Source organism: Ursus arctos, unplaced genomic scaffold (genome assembly GCF_023065955.2).
Source record: "Ursus arctos isolate Adak ecotype North America unplaced genomic scaffold, UrsArc2.0 scaffold_37, whole genome shotgun sequence".
Lineage (NCBI taxonomy): Eukaryota > Metazoa > Chordata > Mammalia > Carnivora > Ursidae > Ursus > Ursus arctos.
In genome coordinates, this window is record NW_026623053.1 from 6,686,057 (window position 1) to 6,707,387 (window position 21,331).

The following is a 21,331-nucleotide window of genomic DNA, read 5'->3' on the forward strand; positions in this document are numbered from 1 at the left end:
CTGGCGTGGGAGAATGCCATCAGCGCTGGCTCGGCCACGTGGGACTGGACGCAGGATAGAATCAGGCTTGGACGTTGACTCTGTATGCTATCTGTGTGAGCCGTTTCCCGAGGCCTCAGTTTCCCCATCTACCTGATGCAGGGTAACGATTCCCAAGTCATGGGGTGGTGCGAGGTTTACGGAAATAACCTGTGTAGAGGCTCCTGTGGTGCTGGGTATGGCGTAAGCCTCCTTCTCTGCTGTGGACGGCATGTCCGAGTCCCCCGAGTCGTATGTTGAAGCCCTGTCCCCTGGGAGAATGCTGTTAGGAGGTCTTAGATATTAGAGGTATTAGAAGGTATTAGAAAGGCTCTCCGGAGGTAATCAGATTTAGATGAGGTCATTAGGGTGGAGCCTCCTCGGTGGGACTCGTGTCCTTATAAGAAGAGAAAGAGGCTAGACGGTGCTCTGTCCCCACTATGTGGGGCACAGGGAGAAGAGGGCCATCTGCAAGCCCAGAAGTGGGCTGTCACCAGGCACCGGCTCTGTCGGCACCTTGATCTTGACCGTGCAGCCTTCCGAACGGTGAGAAAGAAACGCCTGTTGTGTGAGCCCCCTGGTCTATGGCGTCTTGTTACAGCAGCCCAAGCTGACTGTGCCAATTGCACGCCAGCTAGCATTTCTCTTCTTCCTGTCCCCGGACTCATGCTGTTATTGACCTTCAGGCTCAGAGACCTTGCTCATGGTAGCCAAGCTTCCCAAAGTTGGGCCTCTGCTTCTTGTTGCCTTTTTCACCTGACCAAACTTTTTTTTTAAAAGATTTTATTTATTTATTTTTAGAGAGACAGAGACAGAGACAGAGAGCGTGGGGTGGGGGGAGAAACAGAAGGAGAAGAGAACCTCAAGCAGACTCCATGCTGAGTTTGGAGCCTGTTGCTAGAGCTCCATCCCAGAGATCAAGACGTGAACCAAGAGCAAGAATCAGACACTTAGCTGACTGTGCCACCCAGGTGCCCCTCACCTGCCCAAGCTTCTGTTCAGCACTGGCAGGCGTATGGGGTGGTAGGAACGAAATGTCCTTCCTGAGAACTCCCCAGTTCGTATATACTCTGTCATTCATTAATTATGGAGTACCACTACGTGCCAGGCCCTGCCTAGGTGTGGGGTGGCTAGCAGGTAACCTGAGTGATATGGTCTCTGCCCCTTTGGTATCCGCACTCAGGTGAGGGAGATGACTCAAGATGATTCAACAAGCAAATCTGGCGCAGGGCGGTAAGAGAGCGTGGCAGAGAAGGCGCCCTGTGGCTCAGGCACCTGGGATCTCAGCTCACAGGCCTTTCAGAGAGGTCCTGGTCTTCCCTGACCCCTTCACCAAGAGCAACGCACATGCCTGTAGTACAGGTCAGCCAGTGAGCGGCACGGAACCCCTAAGTGGAAGGCTGATCAACAAGGTGGTTCAGCAAAATCTGTTTGCTACTCAGGATGACTTGAAGCGAGAATCGGATTTTATCCACATTGGCTTCTGAGCCCTCTGATAGTGAGATTTTTCTTCTTCACTGTTGAACAACTTCAAGGTCTGAGCAGGATTTGAGATCCCTCCTGTCTTTGGGGGAGTGAATAAAAACCGTTTGTCTACAGCTAAGCATCATGGGCACGGTAGACCACCAGTCACCGCTCCCCTCATTTATACCCATCACGATTTTCCCTTCTTATATGGGGCACTGGCAGGCGGGCTTCCCACGTCTCTGCAGAGAAGTTACAGAACAGCCCAGGATGCAGATAGTCCCACGACGTAACGTTCCACACTGTATCTCGTTCCCATGTTAAAACTTAACATAAACTAGCTGGTGAGATAAGGACCCCTAAGCTTTGCTGTACCACGTTTTCTGAGCAACCATTGACTAAGCCCTTGTGTGCAGGGTAAAAGTGAACACATCTGAATGAAAGGAGCTTTGTAACAGGTAAATGGCCACTATAAAACAAAACAAAAATCCTACCTGCTTTTTAAAGATTGCCCAAGAATCCTTGAGACACGCAGCGGTTTAAATTTGTTTACTAATCTAAACGGTAACAGTAACTTCCGTATATTGAGGACTTGCTTTGTGCCAGGCACGGCTCTAAGGGTTTTCCAGCCCTGTGGAGCAGATCCAATGATTTTTTCCATCGTATAGAGGACAGAGAGGTGAAGTCACGGAAGGCTAAGTGAGAGGCTCACTTCTCACTGCTTCTCACGCGAGCATGGTCACTTGGTGGCTCGGGTTGCTCCCCGCTACCTGCCTTCAGTCTGGGGCCTCTCCGTCTTTCACTAACGTGTTACACAGTGTCAGTTCAGATTTCTCCATTTCGGGTTAGCCCAGATTAAGATGCTTCACAAATGAAAACCGGTCCCGATATACCTCGGGTAGGCCCAAGAACGATTCTCTTGGCCCTGATCAATTTTGACTTGAAAGCCATGCCTTCTTTCTCTGAGGTGTGCTGAGAAAACAGTGATTTTGAATTGCTGCTTGGCCATTTCACAGTACGGTAACCCTGCCCATGCCCAGAGGCTGGGACATTTTCAGGGGTCAGAGCTTAGGTTGCCACACTCCCCCTGCCCCCACCCCGCCCCAGGTTCTCTCTTGGCTTTTCCTAGGAGCACCTTTTAAAATAATCACTTAGGTCCATATATACAATGGAATATTACTCAGCTATCAGAAAGAACGAGTTCTCAACATTTGCTGCAACATGGACGGCACTGGAGGAGATAATGCTAAGTGAAATAAGTCAAGCAGAGAAAGACAACTATCATATGATTTCTCTCATCTATGGAACATAAGAACTAGGAAGATCGGTAGGGGAAGAAAGGGATAAAGAAAGGGGGGGTAATCAGAAGGGGGAATGAAACATGAGAGACTATGGACTATGAGAAACAAACTGAGGGCCTCAGAGGGGAGGGGGGTGGGGGAATGGGATAGACCGGTGATGGGTAGTAAGGAGGGCACGTATTGCATGGTGCACTGGGTGTTATACACAACTAATGAATCATCGAGCCTTACATCGGAAACCGGGGATGTACTGTATGGTGACTAACATAATATAGTAAAAAATCATTAAAAAAAAATCACTTAGAGCTGAGCCCACAGACATTATAGTGACCTCTGGGCCAACCACCTTATGAATCATAGGTGCTTGTCACCCTGCTCTCTACCTTCTGCTCGCTCATTCGTGACCAAGGACAGACAGCTGCCCTTCCCTTGGTTCATTGCGTGTACCCCCACCCCCAATTCTGGGATTTGCAAGTAATAAATCTTGTGTCTTTCCTTCATGTGCGTGTACTGAAACTGCACCTTCCGTGAAAATGGCCCAGGGGTTTTCAGTCCCCTGTGGTGAGAGCTCAGACAGGGAGGGAGTGACCTGCCTTCGACGTCCGTGTGGGTGAGTTGGGCCTCCTCACTCAGCGGGTCTTAAGCTGCGTATTTTTAATTTAATACACCAGCTCCAGGTCCCCCAACAGAGGACAGTGCCGCTTTCACTCAGCTAGTACCTGGGGCGACTGCGTAAGCCTCCACATTCTTGCAGACGGTGACAGTGAAGCAGGGGGTTTCCAGTGGCTGGACTACCAAGGATCTCAGACACCACACAAAGAAATGTCTCATTCTGAGACTCGGCCCCATCCCCTAAAGGGCTTTAGGCAGTGAAGTTCATTTACGAAGATCATTATGGCAGCCCCAGTGTGGAGAACGGGCAGAGGGAGGCACAACTGGAGGCCAAGGGATCAGTTAGACAGCTTTTGGGGAACTAGGGGCACCTGGGTGGCACAGTCGGTTAAGCATCCCACTCTTTATTTCAGCTCAGGTTATGATCTCCGGGTTGTGGGATTGAGCCCCACACTGGGTTCCACTCTGGGTGTAGAGTCTGCTTAACATTTTCTCTCTCCCTCTGCCCCTCCCTCACCTAAAAAGAAAGAAAGAAAGAAAGAAAGAAAGAAAGAAAGAAAGAAAGAAAGAAAGGAAGGAAGGAAGAAAGAAAGAAGAAAGAAAGAAAGAGAGAGAAAAAAGAAAGGTTTTGGGAAACTCCATCTGAGAGATTGGTCTTTTGAGCCCGGGTGGGTGGAAACAATGAATGGAACTCATGAGTGTAAGTGATTGGCTATGGGGAGTAAGGGGGAGGGGAGAACCGAGGACAATGGCTAGTGCTGGGTTAGGGCAACATGGAGGCTCCATTTACAAAGAACAGACACAGAGAACAGATCTAGGCAGGAAAGACTATCATTTTAGGAGGTTGACTTTAAGGTGGGATGTCCAATGTATGAGTCTGAGATGTAGGAGGAGATCAGGGATAGAGAAAACCAGTGTGGAAGCTGTCAGCACACGGATGGGAATTCAAGCTTTTCAGGGTGTGTCAGGACAGAAGGACTCCTAGGGCAGAACCTTGAGGAAAACCAACCTTCAAGCCATGGGCAGAGGTAGAGGAGCCCGAAAAAGAAACTGGAGCCTGGTCAGGGCAAGCCCAGAAGGCGTATATTCAGGGAAACTGACGCAGAGAGTTCTATCTAGTAGGAGGTGTGGCCAACAGGCTCAAATGTTAGGGAGAGCCTGAAAAACAGAAGGACCAGGAAGTGTCCATTGACTTTAGTGACACGGAAGTTGCAAGTGACCAACTGAGAGCGGTTTAGGTGGAGCAGTGGAGGCCACAGCTGACTTAAGAGGTGAGAAACTGGTGGACATAAATATTTGACTCTAAAGAGGAGGAGAGATGATGCCAGCTAGCCTTGGGGGCCTATAAAGCCGAGGACAACTCGAGACCTACAGCTATTTCCATTCCTGTCTTTTTCTCTTTCAGATTTAAGATACTTGGGTCTAGTTAACTGCTGAAGGGACAGAGTAGAGAGGGAGAAGTTGCACCTGCAAGAGAGAAGCGAGGAAAAGAAAAGGGGATGTCTGGAGGAAGTGAGCTCCGTGACTGGTGGATGGAGATGGCTGCTCTGACAAGAAGAGGGACCCATCTTCTACTGAGCCAGATAGGAGGAAGGAGAGATGAGAACGGTGAGTTTCTAGATGTGGTTGGTGGTGAGAAGGGTTCCCGCCTGGTGTTTCTGCTTCTTCAATGAAGGAGGCTGTCTCCTGCTAACAAGAGGGGCGGAGCTGGTGGTGTGACAGGTTTCGCTTCAGCTGGATGCTGGGGGGGATGAGGAGAACACCTGGCAGAGGAAACCACAGAAGACTTGCCTGGAGGCTTGAGGACAGGGGTGGCTGGACACCATGAGTTTAGACCTAGAGTGCATCTTTCAGTGGTGGGACTTTCTCTGCCACAGTCAGCTGCCAGGATGTGGCATAGGGAGGTGGGACAGCTGGCTTCTATGCTTAGGATCCTTAAAGTCCGGGGAGATTTTTGTACCTGGAGAGGAATACTAACTGCCATTTGTTATTTGATCTATTTACCTCGTAAACCTACTTAAGCAAAATTGTCTAAATGATTTATACACCCAATAATCCAAATCTACGTGTTTTACAAATACAATGATTTAAACATTGATTGTAAACGTAAATCCTCGTACATATTTCGATAGGATCACCAGTATAATGTATTAACTGCTCGAAAAGCATGATTTTGGTAAAGCACACATCCTACAAGGACCATGACATTTATTATACCTACACTTACAGTTATTATGAAAATGGGTTTGGAGACCCAAGAGATGGATACTATCTCAGTTTAGATATCCAAGAAAAGAAACTTATCTCAGTGCAGATGAAGTTTTGTATTACTAATCCATGAATTCTTGGTGGGGACCTGGGAACTGGATCCCCTTCTAAAATGATTAAAATTGGAGCGAGTGTTTACCTTGAATAGTGTGGGAATTCTTCAAGCTCACATTTTTTTCACATGATAAGTGTGTTGTAGCTGGGTGCCTTTCCTTTAGATAATGCCATCTTTAAGTTTAATGACAAGGATATTCCAAGAAGGTCAATGTTCCATGCAGATGTTCCAAAAATGTCCATGCCCTGATTCCTGGAAACTTGATTATGTTTCATGGTGAAGTGGACATTTTCATATGTAATTAGGGTTCAAATAGGGAGATTATCCCGGATTATCTGGGTGGGCCCAATCTAATCACATGATCACTTAAAATCAGAGAACTTTCTCCACCGAAGTCAGAGACATGGATGGGTCAGGGAGATTCAAAGTGTATGAAGGACTTGGCCCAACATTGTTGGCTCAAAGATGGTGGACCTCAGTGCTATAGCTGTAAGAACCTGAACTCTGAATGAGCTTGAAAGTGGATTCTTCCCCTTCAACAAGGAAGGCAGCCCTTGTTTTCGACCTTATGAAACCCCAAGTAGAGAGTCCAGTCATGCTCTGCTGGACTTCTGACCTACAGAAAACGGTGAGATAATGGGTAGGTGTTACGTTGAGCTGCTAAATGTGTGGTCACTCGTTGCACAGCAGTGGAAAACCAATACAACAATTTCATTGTCATCATTTACAAATTTATGTAGCCCATTTGCACTTTCAAAAACATCTAGTTGTTTTCCCCCGATATGCAGTTTCCTCCTCTTCCTCGGTATAAAACTTCTGACATTTATTTAGCTGAGCATAGCTGCCTGGAATAAAGACTCTACTTCCTAGCCTCTGTCCCTGGCCTGGGGTGGCCAGGTGTGAGTCAATTCTAGCCAATGAGATTCAACCACAATGTGGGATGCACCGTTCAGAAGGCTCCTATAAAGGAAAGTGGTGTGCCCTTTCTTCCTTCTTCCTTCTTGGGGGGCTGTAAGGCTGATGTAATGGCTGGAGTGCAAGGAGCCATCTTGGGCCATGAGATGGCGTGCTAAAGACGGTAGAATGGCAAGAAGGGAAACTGAGCTGTGATCATCATAAAACTGCAGTCCGGCCCTAGACTCTATGCATGAATTCTTCTATGTGAGACAGAAATAATACTCCTTGGCTAAGCCATTATTATTTTGGGTTTACTGTTACTGCAATCTCATTGTAATTAGTATCGTAATATAGAGGCTCCCTTTCCCCAGAGATGAAGGATCAAGTTTGAGTTGGGAGCAGTTATCTTTTGGACGTCTGACTAATTCATCATCTTGCAAAACACTGTTGGACTCCTTTTCTTCCTAGGGGTAATATATGACCAGATGGTGCCAATTCTTCTTCATTCTTGACACAGTTCCAACTTTCTGTGGAACTACTCACAGTTCTAGGTGTCCACCCCTCCTTACTTACACAGATAAAGAGAATGAGTGTATCTTATGAAGAGATAAAATGCCTACTATGTTTATACTCTTCTACTTATCAGCATTAACTAAAAATATACCATTATATTTGTTCTTCTCCACTTGGTATATTAACTATCTTTTTGCACGTTTTATAGTGACTTTTTCCTTTTTGAATCCGCTATAGAGTCATGGATTTTCAAAACTCGCCTTGTTCCAATTAATTATATTATCTTCCTTTTTTTAAAAATTAAAAAAATATTTTTAAAAAATATTTTATTTATTTATTTGAGAAAGAGAGCAAGAGTGGGGCTAGGGGCAGAGGGACAGGAAGAGGGAGAAGCAGACTCCCCACCGAGTGGGGAACCTGATCCCAGAACCCCAAGATCACGACCTGAGCCGAAGGCAGGCGCTTAATTGACTGAGCCACCCAGGTGCCCCTATTATTTTCCTTTTGATGATCAAATTGCCACAGCATGTCAGGTGGGAGCATTTTAAGATGGATTCCTTTGCCTTTTCAGCTCTACCTTATACAGTTTAAAAAGTGTCCTTGCTTTTTGTCATTAACCACATGTCCCAGGACTAGAGTCATTTAAGACGTGGAGCTATTTATTCTCCAAGGAACACTGACTATTTATTTATTTATTTATTTATTTATTTAAGATTTTTATTTTTTTTTATTATTTATTTTTAAAGATTTTATTTACTTATGTGACAGAGAGACAGCCAGCGAGAGAGGGAACACAAGCAGGGGGAGTGGGAGAGGAAGAAGCAGACTCCCAGCGGAAGAGCCTGATGCGGGGCTCGATCCCAGGACTCCGGGATCACGCCCTGAGCCGAAGACAGACGCGCAATGACTAAGCCACTCAAGCGCCCCTAAGATTTTTATTTTTAAGTAATCTCTACACCCAACATGGGGCTTGAACGTACAACCCTGAGATCAAGGGTCACGTGTTCCACTGACTGAGCCAGCCAGGCGCCCTGTCCCCTGAGTTATTTAATTAAATTAAATTAATTTAATTAATTAATTTATTTTTAAAGATTTTATTTATTAATTTGAGTGAGAGAGAGAGAGAGAGAGCACAAGTGGGTGGAGGGGCAGAGGGAGAAGCCGACTCTCCACTGAGCAGGGAGCCCAAGGTGGGGCTCCATCTCTGGACCCCGGGATCATGACCTGAGCCAGAGGCAGCTGCTTAACTGGCTGAGTCACCCAGGTGCCCCTCCCCTGGGAGTTATTTTAAAGATGAATAATATTTGAGGCAACGATCCAGGTGCTAAGAATGCATATCACATTTTTCCTGATGTTGTTTCTAGGCTACTTTGGTGACAACATTTGAAAAAGTTATTTCTTTTGAAAACCACAAATTCACATTGGTATTTCCTATTTAATTCAAGCATTACTAATTTCCTTTTTTATTTGACTCGAATATACAATCTTACATTTCTCTTCTCAACAACATACCTGCTTGTATCCTGTAACCCCTGACCCAAATTGTAATGGCATCTTGTCTCTTCAGTGATCCAGCAGTTTCCCACTGACCATCACTCTCCAGCTGCTTTACTGATAGGTTCGTCCGTGCTGGGAGAATGGGACAGCGCGGTAAGACAGAGAGATTTTATAATACCGGCAGGGGAGTGGTTGAAGGGATGAATCATAGCATCCAAGATAACAGGAAGTTTAAGAAAGGAGGACAAGACAGCACAAATCAGGAGAAAGAAGAGAGGCTGAGGGACCGTCTGGAACAGGTACCGTGAAGGTAGCCGAGAGAGCTGGGAGGTGACGGTCAGAGTGTGGAGGGGACGAAGTTCAGATCACAAAGGTGGAGCAGTTCTAGGAGGTGGCGTTGTCAGTGACACATTCCATGCCTGGAGATCTACACTTGCTCACGTGTGACTTTCCACCCCTACCTCCAGCTGTCTAAGGAAGCTCAGTGCACCCGCTCTTGGCTAGAATGAGCACACACACCCTACGTCTTGGATGGGGGGGAGGGCCAGAGTCCATCTGGGACCTAGCACAGATGGATACCCAGGTTCACAGCCTGCTGGCTGCCTCCACGTAAATGAAACCTGTTACCATGTTCAGGCTGGCCACATGCCCTTCCTGCCCCACCAGCCACAGGCTCTGGGCCGCTCTGTGATCTTCCCCACACTTTTGCTGGTGCCTAAGCCTCCTGTCCTAGCCCACGCAGCGCTGGCTCGGCTTCTGGTTGTGCTGGCCAAGATCCGTGATGCTGGCACACCTCATAGGAAGGAGCCCGCAGGGTACACTGAGGCTGGTCCATCTGGGCCCCAGTGGGGGCCTGTCAGGCTCACCTGTGCCACCTGTCCCCAAATAGCACTGAGTGGAGAGCTGGGGGTGGAGGAACAGGAAGAGCAGAGTCTGCAAAGTAGCACAGGACTCCCTACCTGCCAAACCCTGCAGGCACAAGGAGATGCGGTGGGAGGCTGGGGGTGGGAGGGGACATAAGAGGGGCCAGGTCCCCAGACACCACAGCTCTACTCTTCACTCTTCGCCTTGGGTGTTAGGCACAGGGTCCCATGCAAGAAGGGAGAATACAGGCAGCCAGAGGGAGCCTCTCTCCTACCCCAAAGGTGCCGTTTCTGGGGCAGGAGAGGGCAGAAGGCAGAGGTCAGAAGTCAGGGGTTAGATTCCGGTCCTTGAAAGGCTTGAGCGTTTAAAGTGGGAAAATGAGGAAGCCAGAGAAGCTTGAATATTTCCAGCCACCCAATAGGTTCCCCCGACGGAGGCGCAGGGACACCCGGTCCCCAGGGTCCAGGGGCAGTAACACAGAGCTGGTGGCTGCCTCTCGAGTCACATCAGGGTCGTTGGCAAAGGCTGAGATGACAGGCCATGTGTTCAGCATCAGGCTCACCTGGGGAAGTAAGCCCAGTTAGCACTTCTCCCCAGCCCTTGTCCAAGACCCCCACTTTCCTGAGGGCTTCTTCTTTTCTCCAGGCCTCAAGGGACTGTGTAATCCTGGGAACTTGGGGCTCAGTGCACTCTCATAGGAGGGCTGAAAGGTGGCCAGTGTTGGCCTCTACCTCCTCCACCGTCTCTGCTAGGCTGGTCCTTTCCTCCCTTGCTCCTGCCAGCACCCCCTCCCCCACGGTCAGTGGAGGGTCTACCTAGGAGTCACAGCTGAATTCCACTTATCCCCCCCCCCTCCTGAGCCAGGACAGGGCCCCAGCACACAGGTCACCTGGACAGTTTGGCGGTTGTACACCTTCACCACATGGAACCGGAAGCTATAGACACCTCGGACAGGGGCCACGAAGGAGCCTGAGGCCCGGTCAAAGCCACCACCCTCATTTACCAGGACCTGTGGGAAACAGACTCTGCTGAGTAGGGCTCAGGAAGCTACTGGGTTGGGGGGGGGGGCAGGAGTAAGGAAAAGAAGGGGTGGCAAGTAGACAAGAACAGGAGAAAGGCACGGATTCAAAAGAAATGGTGAGAAAGGGCATGGAGGGATGTGGGTAGGAGTGTAGGGAAGGGAGATGGGCAGTTGGGCTGAGGAGCACCTGGTCACAGTGGGAGGCTTCTCCTTAAGGGCAGTTGGTTCCAGGTCCTTACAGGTGGTCCGTACAAGGGTAGGGGGTTACCTGGTCGAAGTAGATGGCCCCACTGGTGCCATTGCTGATCTCTCCTGCTGGCTCATGGTGGTGGCTTCGGACTGCGGCAAATGCCACTCTTCCGGGGGGGGCCTCTCCCAGGGCTGCTCCCCCAGGCCCCCCTGCAGCAGCTCGCCCAGGTTCACAGACCACCAGGCACTCACCCTCCAGGAGGACAGGCTCTGCCCCCTCTTGGGCCCACCCACACCCTAGGGCTAGAAGCATCAGGGCCAAGGGCAGCCTGGGGCTGGGCCAGTGTCGCTTGGCTCCCAGCATGGCTGAGTGGCTCTGTGACCTGCAAGTCCTCCTGTCTTCTATCTCCTCTCACTGTTCCTTTCTGTTGGCTCTTCTCACGGACTCTCACTACCTCTCACCCTGTTCCTCAGCCCCCTCTCTGGGTCTCACTGTTCCCTGGTCTCAGCATCTCTCTCTCCATACCTCTCTGTGTCCCACGACTCTGTCCTGCCTCTCTCTCCCGCTGTCACTGCAGTTCCCTCCTCCTTGGCAGGGCATGAAGTGACAGCAGCAGTTGGGCTCAAGGAGGGAGAGGGGGGGATGAAGCAGCCAGACAGGAGGGCTACAGCCAGAACCCAGGGCAGCCCCTCTGGAGAGCACTGAAGGCTGCATCTGGGATGACAGACAACTTGGTGTATTCGTAAGCGTGTACACGTGCCTGTGAGAACGTGTGAGTGCCTTTATGTGTGTGCGTGTGAGCGCATGTGTGTGCAAGACAGCCCTACAGCCCCTTCCTTCTCCTTGTTTCTCCCCTCTTCAAAATCCCTCGCTAGTCAACAGCCCACTCAGTGGCCCTTTTCCGCTGTTGGAAGAAGGCGGGAGCCCTTGTCTTTTCCCTACAATCGTTTTGGTGCAAAGTGCTTGGGCCAACGGTGTCAGTATCTTGTGACCCTGGGCCAGTCTCTTTCTCTCCTTGGTCTTCCATATCTTCATCCGAAGGTAATGGATTAGTTCCTTTAAGGCCCTCTTCACCTCCAGCTCTCAACTCTTCTCTCCCCAGACACAGCTGCTCAGACGAGCGAGAGCTCAGACGTACGGGGACAGACAAACCCATCAGGCAGGCTTGGACGCGGAGCCGGAGGGAGCTGCGGGCGAGTGGGCGGGCCTGGGAGGCGGGGCCGGGGGCGGGCCGGGGGCGGACCGGGGAGGAGCCCGGTGGCAGGCGCGCGCTAGGGCCCGGAGCCGGCCCAGCGCGGGGTGGGGTCTGGCTGACTCCACCCCGGGCCAGGAAGTGACTCAAAAAACTGTTCGAGATGTGGAGAAGACAGGTCCCAGTTGGGTGAGGACTTCGGGAAGGCCCGCCCAGATTCGGACCCCCCCGCCCCCCGCCCTTCTCCACCGGGCCTGGGGCGCGGGCGAAGCTGGGGCCAGCAGGCACCGAGAGGCGCCGGCGGGACTGAGGCCGGAGCGGGCGGCCGAGGCGGGTAGGCGCGCTCTCCCCCGCGCCCGGGCCGCGGGAGCCGAGCCGGAGGCCCCAGTGCGGAGCGCGGCCGGGGGGAGGGGCGGCCGGGGGCGGAGGCTGTGGGCGGTACCCGGCCTGGCCCCTGGGCCCCGGGTGGGGCCGTAGCGCCACGGAGAGGAGCGGCGGACCTCGGAGGGAGGGGGGTGGGTGGGAGGGGCTAGAACCTTGGACATGGCAGATCGGGGACTTCAGAGGACATCCCAGTTCAAGCCCCGGTGAGGATTCGTCTTTAAGAGGCCACTTTGGACCCGGAGACTGCAGAGACCCTGAGGAGAGAGACTGTTTCGTCATCTGTCCACTTCTGGTTTCCAGACAGAGCTGGAGCCCCCCACTCTTCCTGCTTAGGGCTGTGGTCAGCCTTTTCCAAAGGCCAGATGCCCATCCCCAATAGGCAGCCTTGTTTGCCCATGACTTCCACTCGGAGAGAAGACCCGGTTCCGGATAATCTGACCTTCCCTTCCTAGATGGACCCAGGGTGTTTACTAGATCGCTAACTAGGTGCGACCTGTTGATAGCTGGTGTAGGCTGGGAGACCAACATTTGGGTTGAGGGGACGAGGAGGCTCTGAGCTGCCTTCCCTCCTTCCAGGGCTGGGTAGCCAAGCAGCCATGCCTACCTGGGGGGCCGGCTCCCCGTCCCCTGACCGCTTTGCCGTGTCTGCCGAGGCTGAGGACAAGGTGCGGGAGCAGCAACCCTACGTGGAGCGCATCTTCAGCGTGGGGATGAGTGTCCTCCCGAAGGACTGTCCTGAGAACCCTCACATCTGGCTGCAGCTGGAGGGCCCCAAGGAGAACGCCAGCAGAGCGAAGGTGAACACCCCTCTCTGACCCTTCAGGGAACGATGACTCCCTCCCCTACGCGGAGGCAGAGGAGAGGAGGGGCTGCTGGGGAGGATCTCCAGTCACTCCTTGGTTGTCTTACTGGCAACCTCAGTGGCCCTGAACTTTGAGGGACTTTGCAAATCTGCCTTTCTTTGGAATTTTGGTTTCATTTCAGCCGTGAGGAGCCAGGTTCTGCCAAGACTTAGAGAGAGGTGATTGATCGTGTTCAAATCAGTTGTGCTGTTGGGGGAGACTGGAGATAATCCAGTTGGGCAAGCAGGCCCCACCAAGGAATTCACTGGGGGATGGGAAGCCAGTCCACATTGCTTCCTTCCGTCAGAGGTTCCAGTACAGCTCCACCACCTACCAGCCCTGTAACAGAGTCTCCCGTTTCCTTATTTATGAAATGTGAATAATAGCAGTGTCCACCTCATTGGGCTTATTGCGAATGAGATAAAGCATGAGGTCAGCGAAAGTTCGCAATGACAGTCATTGTGATGGAAATATATAACACGCATACACACGCATACATATTTAGAGAGACAACCTTGTTAATTATAATCAGTTAATTATAATAGTATCTTAAATAGAGGCAAGTTCTAAATGGAAATATTAGCCGTAGACTATCAGCTGAGAAGGGGCAGAGGTAGATTCTTGATCCCTTTTTAATCCTCGCGTTTGTCAGGACCTGTGGGGCTCCATTGCTCTGCCCAGGCATCCTGGAGCTTGGGGCGGGGGGTGCAATGGGCTTGAAGAGGCTACTGGGCCATGTAGAATTCTAGCAGTCTCCACCCCCTCCCCCCCGCCCATTCCTCCCCCAGGAGTTCCTGAAGGGTCTTTGCAGCCCAGAACTGCGGGATGAAGTCCACTACCCACCCAAACTGCACTGCATCTTCCTGGGAGCCCAGGGCTTCTTCCTTGATTGTCTGGTCTGGAGCACATCAGCCCACCTCGTGCCAGGGCCCCCCGGTTCGCTGATGGTCAGTGGCCTGACCGAGGCCTTCGTCATGGCTCAGAGCAGAGTGGAGGAGCTGGTGGAGCGGCTGAGCTGGGACTTCCGGCCGGGGCGCTCCCCTGAAGCCTCTCAGTGTGCTGGAGTGCGGAGAGACTTCTCTGCCCTGCTGCAGCCCTGTGGGGATGCCCACAGAGAGGCCCTGCTGCAGCTGCCCCTGGCTGTCCAGGAGGAACTGTTGAGCCTGGTGCAGGAGGCATCCAGGGGGCAGGGGCCCCAGGCACTCCCTCCCTGCGGCGGGGGGAGCCCAGGCCCACTGGGTGCTCAGTACCAGGGAGTCAGAGCTCCCTCGAGTGAAGGCGGGGAGTCCCTGGACCCTGGACCTACGGGGTGGCAAGAGTCAAGGGGAGAGAGACAGGTTATGGAGAAGGAGGGAGGGAAGCAGGGTGGTCCCAGGGAGATGGATTTGGAATGGAAGGAGCTGCGTGGGGAAGAGGCCTGGGATAAAGACGGGGCCTTCAGATCACAGTCAGGAGGGGGAGTGGCAGGGCAGGTAGGGCCCCTGACAGGAAAGGCCGTGGGCAAGGAGGGGGTGCCTCAGGACAGAGGAAGGTCGTTCTGTGTCCAGGGTGAGCCTGCTGGTGCCCAGGGCCCCTGTCAGAGGGCAGCTCAGCCCCGGGGAGCCTCCCTCCTCCAGCGGCTACACAACGGAAAAGCCTCACCTCCAAGGGTGCCTAGCCCTCCACCTGCGCCCGAGCCCCCGTGGCACTGTGGAGACCGAGGAGACAGGGGAGACAAGCAGCAGGTCGTGGCTCGAGGTCGTGGGTCTCCGTGGAAACGAGGCACGCGTGGGGGCAACTTGGTGACCGGCACGCAGCGTTTCCAGGAGGCCCTGCAGGACCCTTTCACCCTGTGCCTTGCCAATGTGCCCGGCCAGCCAGACCTCCGTCACATTGTCATTGATGGCAGCAACGTGGCCATGGTGTGAGTACCCAGTGGGCCTGAGGATCCTGGGGGTGGGGATGATCCGAGCAGTTTTACTGACTCGGGACATGTGCTGAGTGGCCCCTCCTCTGGGGCCCCAGAGCGCTGACCCCTTCGCACCGCAGGCACGGTCTCCAACACTACTTCTCCAGCCGGGGCATCGCCATCGCTGTGCAGTACTTCTGGGACCGGGGCCACCGGGACATAACTGTCTTTGTGCCTCAGTGGCGCTTCAGTAAGGATGCCAAGGTCAGAGGTGAGTTGGGCCTGCTCTTTTGTAACCTGGGATAGGCCCCTCTTCGGCCTGAGGATAACCCCCTTGTACTCCTGTGTTTCTCCAGAGGGCCACTTCCTGCAGAAGCTCTACTCCCTCAGCCTGCTCTCCCTCACTCCCTCCCGAGTCATGGATGGCAAGAGGATCTCCTCTTACGATGATAGGTACTTGCCTCCCTCCTGGCCCCAGTCTTGAGATTCAAGGAACACCCTGGGGGGACCGAAGGAGAGACAGAAGCGCCTGACCCCTTGTGCTGTCTCTAAGCCCGGGTAGCAGGAACATGGCCGGTTATTCCTCCGTGGACCTGTACGAATGGGTCAGTACACCTGCCTTACAGGCGCGACGAAACGGATGGTAGACAACCGTTGTTGCCCATTCATTCATTTTTCATTCCTCAAACTGGAGGCTGCCCTGTATTTGTGTAGTGCCTTCCTCTCTAGAAAACACTAGTTTAATGGAAAGCTGGGAAGGCTGGTGACGTAAGTAACTGACAAGTACCTTCTGACTGCCCACATTTCCAAACATGTAGAGAAATTCCCCAGCATTCTGGAAGCACCAGGGTAGATGTTCAGAATCACAGGTCAGATGAAGAGACACAAGCCCCGCGCGCTAAGACTACAAAACACATTCGAATAGAAAGATCACTGGACTTAGAATCAGAAGATCTGAATTTAAGCCCCACGTTGTACTATTCATTGACTCTGCCCATGGACCAGTCTCTTAGTGGGCTCACCTCTTTGTCTTAGGGTCCTCTTCATTTAGTCACCCTCCCTTGTGAATATCAAAAGGGGCTAAAGGATGTGCTTGCCTCACTCAAGGTCCCACGCAGGCGCACAGTGATATTCCTTACCTGTTCATGGACCCAGTCAAGTGTGGCAGTGGGTCTCTTCTGTGTCATAACAGAACCACAGACACAGGGTAAGAGAGGTTAACTCTCTTGACCAAGGCTATTATATGGCAGAGGAAAAGTGAGAACTTAAAGCTGCCAAAATGTTTAAATGAAAAATGCAGGGCGCATTATCTCTCCAGGGTACACACGTAGTGGGGAAATGGGCAGATTTTAAAGATTTAATTAATTTATTTTGGAGATAGGGAGAGCAGGTGAGGGGTGGGGTGGAGGGGAGGGGTAGAGGGAAGGGAACAGGAAGACTCCACACTGAGCACAGAGCCTGACGCAGGGCTCCATCCCACGACCCTGAGATCATGACCTGAGCTAAAATCAAGAGTCAGACGCTTAACCAACTGAGCCACCCAGGCGCCCCAGAAATGGGCAGATTTAAAAACCCAGTGAACCAATTAAAAAATTTTACGACGAGTTCTTTATTCTCTAGGATTTTCAGTTTTAAAGAGAAAACTTGTTTCCAGACTACAGTGATTATATATTTTGTCTTTTCAAATACATAATGTTTTCTCCCTAACAAGCAAATGGTATTCTACAAAAAGGCAGTTCCCTTTCTCCCAGTGCTCTTCTGTTTTATGTCTAGATTTCACAGATTATCCAAGATATGGAAACTTTCCACACCAGCATTGACACAGAATTGAAACCGAAGAGCGAGTCAGTTGTAATGAATTTTAAAGGCACGTGTCTGTACAGTTATGTAGGTTCCACTAGGCAGGCAGCCCAGTGCGAATCTGGAATTCTGTCTGGTTACAGTGAGTAACACAGTGGCGTGTGGTGCAGGCCTGCTGAATGAGGAGTGCTGAGCAACAGATGAAGTAACGTGCTAGTAAAATACCCCTAACCTGCGAATGCCTTTGTATACCCTCTGATACCACATACGTTCATATGTCCTCTCCTTCGTCTCCCAGACAGAAACTCCGAACCAGACATCTGTTACACTGAATCCTGTGCACTAGTCTCCTGTACGCACACTGTCTTTCAAATCCTGCCTGCCCACTTAGCACCTAGCAGTAGGCCCACAGCCTGTAGAAGGGGGTGGGGATTCTGGGAATTAGGGAAGGCCTGATCATTGACTTCAGTCCACACAAACCCCAAACCAGACATAGTGGCAACTTGGAGGAAAGGGAGCCCCCTTCTGGTGAGGGTTTTCTGGGAAGGGAGGGATTTGCCTTTTTTGTTGTTGATTGAGGACCTGGGCTGGGCTGGGCTGCATCTTTTGGCTTCTAAACCTGTTAGAAAAGACCCCCATCCACTGCCTCATGAGTCCCATCCCAGTCTTATGGAATCGGAATTACTGAAGTGGGGCCCAGGCATCTCTTTTTGAAAAGGTCCCTGGTGATTCTGTTCGTCAGTGAAGTTAGGGAAGCACCTCCAGATGGAGGGAATAGTTTGAGAAATGTCGTGGCAGTCAGACAGCACAGGACATGTTTGGAGAACAGGGTGTTATCTGATCATTGATTTTGGCAGAGTTGAAAGTTTATTAGGAATACCGGGAGAGATAAGGCTGTAAGGGTGGCTTGAACTGGGTTCTAGAAGGCCTTAGCCGCCAGGCCTGGGCGTGTGGACTTTACTCGGTAGATAAAGGGCAAGCAGGGGGGAGATTTGTTGAGGGGAAGGCAGGAGAGGCTGGAGGGTGGTAAATGGTTGGGGTCAGGGGACCCCCTTATCAGGCTATGCGGTGTCTCAGCTGCAGTGTCCAGATAGCTAACTAAGGTAATGGTAGGACTGGAAAGGAAGGGGCAGAGTGGAAGGCTTTAGAGCAAGAACGTGATGGCTTTGGGACTGACTCACCAGGGTAGGGTGAGAGAAGACAGAGCTTGAGCCAGATCTCACTGTCTCTCACTAATGAGGCACAAAGCGTTGGGTGGAGGATTGTGGCGGGTGGAGGGGATGCTCTTGGGACACCACGCTGGATTCATCTTTGTTTCCTCTCCAACCCATGGCACCTGAATCTGTCAGTCACTTGGTGGTGGGGTCAGGGCGAGGTGGGGGCCCATGTCTCCATCCCCAGAAGTGGGTCATGGTTGTCGATAATACTCCCTGGGGTCGGGGCCTTGGAGACCCCCAGAACGGCTGCCGTGATTTTTGAGACAGGTTCATGGTGAAGCTGGCCGAAGAGACCGATGGGGTCATCGTGTCCAACGACCAGTTCCGGGACCTGGCGGAGGAGTCTGAGAAGTGGATGGCGATCATCAGGGAGCGGTGAGGGACCCCTCCCCTGAGAACACGGCGCGTGCTCAGACCTTCCTCTAAACCAGTTCTGCTCTGCCACCGGGTGAAGACTGGGAAGGGGCTTGATACGGTCTTGAAGGGTGGTGGCCAGTTTTCGGGTGTTGTTGGTCTCAGCTGTCTGGGAGGTTCGTCAGGGCCCCTCTGTGACCATGTGTTCTCTTTCCGCACCCAGCCTGCTGCCTTTCACTTTTGTGGGAAACCTCTTCATGGTTCCTGATGACCCGTTAGGGCGAAATGGCCCCACACTGGATGAGTTCTTGAAGAAGCCAGTCAGGTAATGCCCCAGATTCTCCTAGGCAGCCCCCAGCCCTGGCCTTCTGTCTGCAGGGGCCTTGTAGACCTGGAGACTTGGGGGCAGTGTGAGCTCATCTGGGCCAGCTTAATTCTGTAGTGGTTCGGGTTGCTGCGGGCTTGGCCTTTAACTGCTTTTCAGGGAATCCTGCCATAGGTCCTCCTGGCTGGGCGGGGAGCTTCCCCCAATCCATTTGGAACATGGTTGCTTTTACTTACAGCCAGTTGTATTCCGCACTCCCTCTTCTGGACTGTTAGTAAGCGATCAATGTATCAGACTAGAACTAGATCGGAATAGTGACAGGCTTCACCTTCCTGGTTCTAAAGGAACTGTTCTTCTCCCCTTCAGAAGAGGCTTGATGCTGCCGCTCCGTGGTCAGCTTGGGGAACTTCAGGACTGTGTCTTCAGCTGTGGCCCCAGCCCCACTCCCAAGCCAGGAATAGGCGGGCCGTTAACCCGGAGCCCACTGAGCTCTCGCTTCCCTCCAGGGTGGTCATCAGCTCTTCTTGTTCTGCTTCTTCCCAGGGCACAGGGGGCTTCTAAGGCTCAGCATCCTTCCAGGGGCTTCACAGAACCCGGGCAGCAGCAGCAGGGGAGAGAAGAGGAGGAAAAAGGCATCGGTGGCATCCGGAAGACCCGGGAGACCGAGCGGCTGCGGCGCCAGCTGCTGGAGGTGTTCTGGGGCCAGGACCACAAGGTGGACTTTATCCTGCAGCGGGAGCCGTACTGCCGGGACATCAACCAGCTCTCGGAGGCCCTGCTGAGTCTCAACTTCTGAGCCTCACCTGCCCGGCTGACTGGCTGCCACGTCGTCAGCTCCAGCCTGGCCCGGCTCAGCTCTTTCTGTGAGGGTCCTTGTGCTGCTAAGACCCTGACCTAGACTCACTCTGAGTTGGTGGGACTTGATCTCATCTTGAGTCAGGACCTTAAATAGCTCTCAAGAGGTTCTGCTCAGCCTTAAGTTCTCAACCTTGCCATAGCACAGGGTTTCTGTAGGGAGTGGGGGCCTGCTGGGAAGAGCAGGTCCTGGAGATCGGGACTGCCGGCTCCTCCTTCAAACTGGGCTGGGGATGGAGGCTGGGGGGGTGGGGAACCAGGAGCAGGTGGCAAGGAAGCGATGTCTGTCCTCCCCCTGGCTGTGGCTCTGGATGTCAGAGGGACAGGTTCCTTCCCAGGCCTGGCTGGGCTCCAGGGTGCATCGAAGGGAATGCTGGGCCCTGGGGAGGCTAGTGTCATGGGGTCTGGGTCACAGTGGGGCAGCAGGGAGCTGGTGGAGAAGGCAGAAGGAGATGTGGCTTCCGGTCTCAGCTATATCTGTGACCTTGATGGAGCTGCTTGGCCTTTACTTCTGCCTGTAAATCAGGGGTAAAAATGCCGGCTGGGAAGAGAAATGAGAACATAAGAGGAAAGCTCAGAGGAAAGGTACTTGCATCAAGTCTCAGGTGTGTCTGTCTGTGGCTGCACAGGCTGCCTAACCAAAACCTCACTTCGCCAGAGCTGAGGATCCCCAGGCCCCAGATTTTAACACTGCATCCTCAGTAGCCTATGCCCTATAATGGCTGCGTCCCTTTTGGGCAACCCCCCAAGTCCACATTTACAAAACAATTAGGGGTGACTGTTTGCATTACCAGAATACTCTCAGGGTTCCTATAAACGGCAGCTTTCCTGTTGCATTCAAGTGTTTACAGATGAACGAATGTGTCAGAAAGTCCCCGGTTAGACGCACTTGCTGAAGTGTTGAGTGTTCGCCAAACTGATGAAGCCATGCTCTGCAATGACAATGTTAATGTGATCTGACCCCAGCATTTTCTCTACAGAACACATACGTGGCATAAAGTGAGCCCCACTTCTGCTTTGTGTGTCTGTGTGTGGGGATGGGAGGGTTTTTAGACGTTGGATCAAGATGAACCAGTTATCTGGAAAATGAAAACCGCAGGTGCCCCTGGATTCTGTGCTGTCTGGGCTCTGTGGCAAGTCCCTGGACATGGTCCTTTTCAGGCTGTGATGTCCCCCGAGTGGCACGGCGAGTTAAGTACTGCCACCACAGTTCTTTGTTCCAGCGACCAGTGTGGGGAGCTGGATGATGCTGGAGGAGTCTCTGGGTCCCAGTGTCTTCACCCCTCCTCCCTAATGCTGCTTTGTACCACTAGCCTGTTATTGACCTGAGCTGGGGGCAGGTGTGTTGGAAAGAAGCTAGTTAGGGGGCAACAGTGACTCAAAGACAGCCCATACCCTCTGGGAAGAAAGGACATTGGTTAATATGGCCCAAAGTGGGGGCTAGGGGAACTGCTGGTTAAGTTGTGGCTGATAACCAGGGATCATCTGCGCTTTCGTGCTAAGGACCCGGGTTGCCTCAAGTGGCCCCAGTGAGATGAGAGGCAAGTCCTCAGCTTCTTACAGACAGGGACGTTGGCTTTGTCCTACTGCAACTTGATGACCTAGGACCCGCGTGTGATTGCTTTATTAATTCACTGCTGTTCAGTGACAGACTGGAGGCTGTTGCAGACTGGGGCCTTGTCTCTTGCTCTGATGGCACCCTAACGGCACTGTGTGGACAAGTACGCAGGGGGACCACAGAATCCACTGTTAATGGATCATCATCTTTCTCATT

At 52.2% G+C, this 21,331-nt stretch overlaps 2 protein-coding genes across 3 annotated transcripts; one reads left to right on the top strand and one right to left on the bottom strand.

Annotated features, from left to right (window-relative positions):
• Positions 1-8,874: 8,874 nt before the first annotated feature.
• On the bottom strand, positions 8,875-11,396 carry CBLN3 (cerebellin 3 precursor). The gene is made up of 3 exons (XM_026486444.3): positions 10,779-11,396; positions 10,379-10,498; positions 8,875-10,051 (listed from the first exon to the last, which is right to left on the bottom strand). The coding sequence occupies exons 1-3, from the start codon at positions 11,061-11,063 to the stop codon at positions 9,854-9,856; spliced, it is 603 nt and encodes a 200-aa protein (XP_026342229.1). The 5' UTR covers positions 11,064-11,396; the 3' UTR covers positions 8,875-9,853.
• A 632-nt stretch (positions 11,397-12,028) lies between these two features.
• On the top strand, positions 12,029-20,572 carry KHNYN (KH and NYN domain containing). 2 transcript variants are annotated; one of them, XM_026486500.4, is made up of 8 exons: positions 12,029-12,226; positions 12,853-13,073; positions 13,907-15,021; positions 15,147-15,277; positions 15,363-15,459; positions 18,291-18,398; positions 18,601-18,702; positions 19,246-20,572. In XM_026486500.4, the coding sequence occupies exons 2-8, from the start codon at positions 12,873-12,875 to the stop codon at positions 19,496-19,498; spliced, it is 2,007 nt and encodes a 668-aa protein (XP_026342285.1). In that variant the 5' UTR covers positions 12,029-12,226; positions 12,853-12,872; the 3' UTR covers positions 19,499-20,572. The 2 variants fall into 2 exon arrangements, with proteins under 2 accessions (XP_026342285.1, XP_026342286.1); XM_026486501.4 differs by lacking the exon at positions 12,029-12,226 and adding an exon at positions 12,422-12,762.
• The last annotated feature ends 759 nt before the right edge of the window (positions 20,573-21,331 follow it).

What these genes read in the sequence shown, in the direction of transcription:
- CBLN3 (XM_026486444.3), bottom strand. Translation starts at nt 11,063, where the DNA reads ATGCTGGGAGCCAAGCGACACTGGCCCAGCCCCAGGCTGCCCTTGGCC. An exon ending in GGGCCATCTACTTCGACCAG is followed by an intron (nt 10,499 to 10,778) that starts GTAACCCCCTAC and finishes TGTTTCCCACAG; the next exon opens with GTCCTGGTAAATGAGGGTGG. An exon ending in ACAACCGCCAAACTGTCCAG is followed by an intron (nt 10,052 to 10,378) that starts GTGACCTGTGTG and finishes TTACTTCCCCAG; the next exon opens with GTGAGCCTGATGCTGAACAC.
- KHNYN (XM_026486500.4), top strand. Translation starts at nt 12,873, where the DNA reads ATGCCTACCTGGGGGGCCGGCTCCCCGTCCCCTGACCGCTTTGCCGTG. An exon ending in AGAACGCCAGCAGAGCGAAG is followed by an intron (nt 13,074 to 13,906) that starts GTGAACACCCCT and finishes TTCCTCCCCCAG; the next exon opens with GAGTTCCTGAAGGGTCTTTG. An exon ending in TTCTTGAAGAAGCCAGTCAG is followed by an intron (nt 18,703 to 19,245) that starts GTAATGCCCCAG and finishes GCTTCTTCCCAG; the next exon opens with GGCACAGGGGGCTTCTAAGG.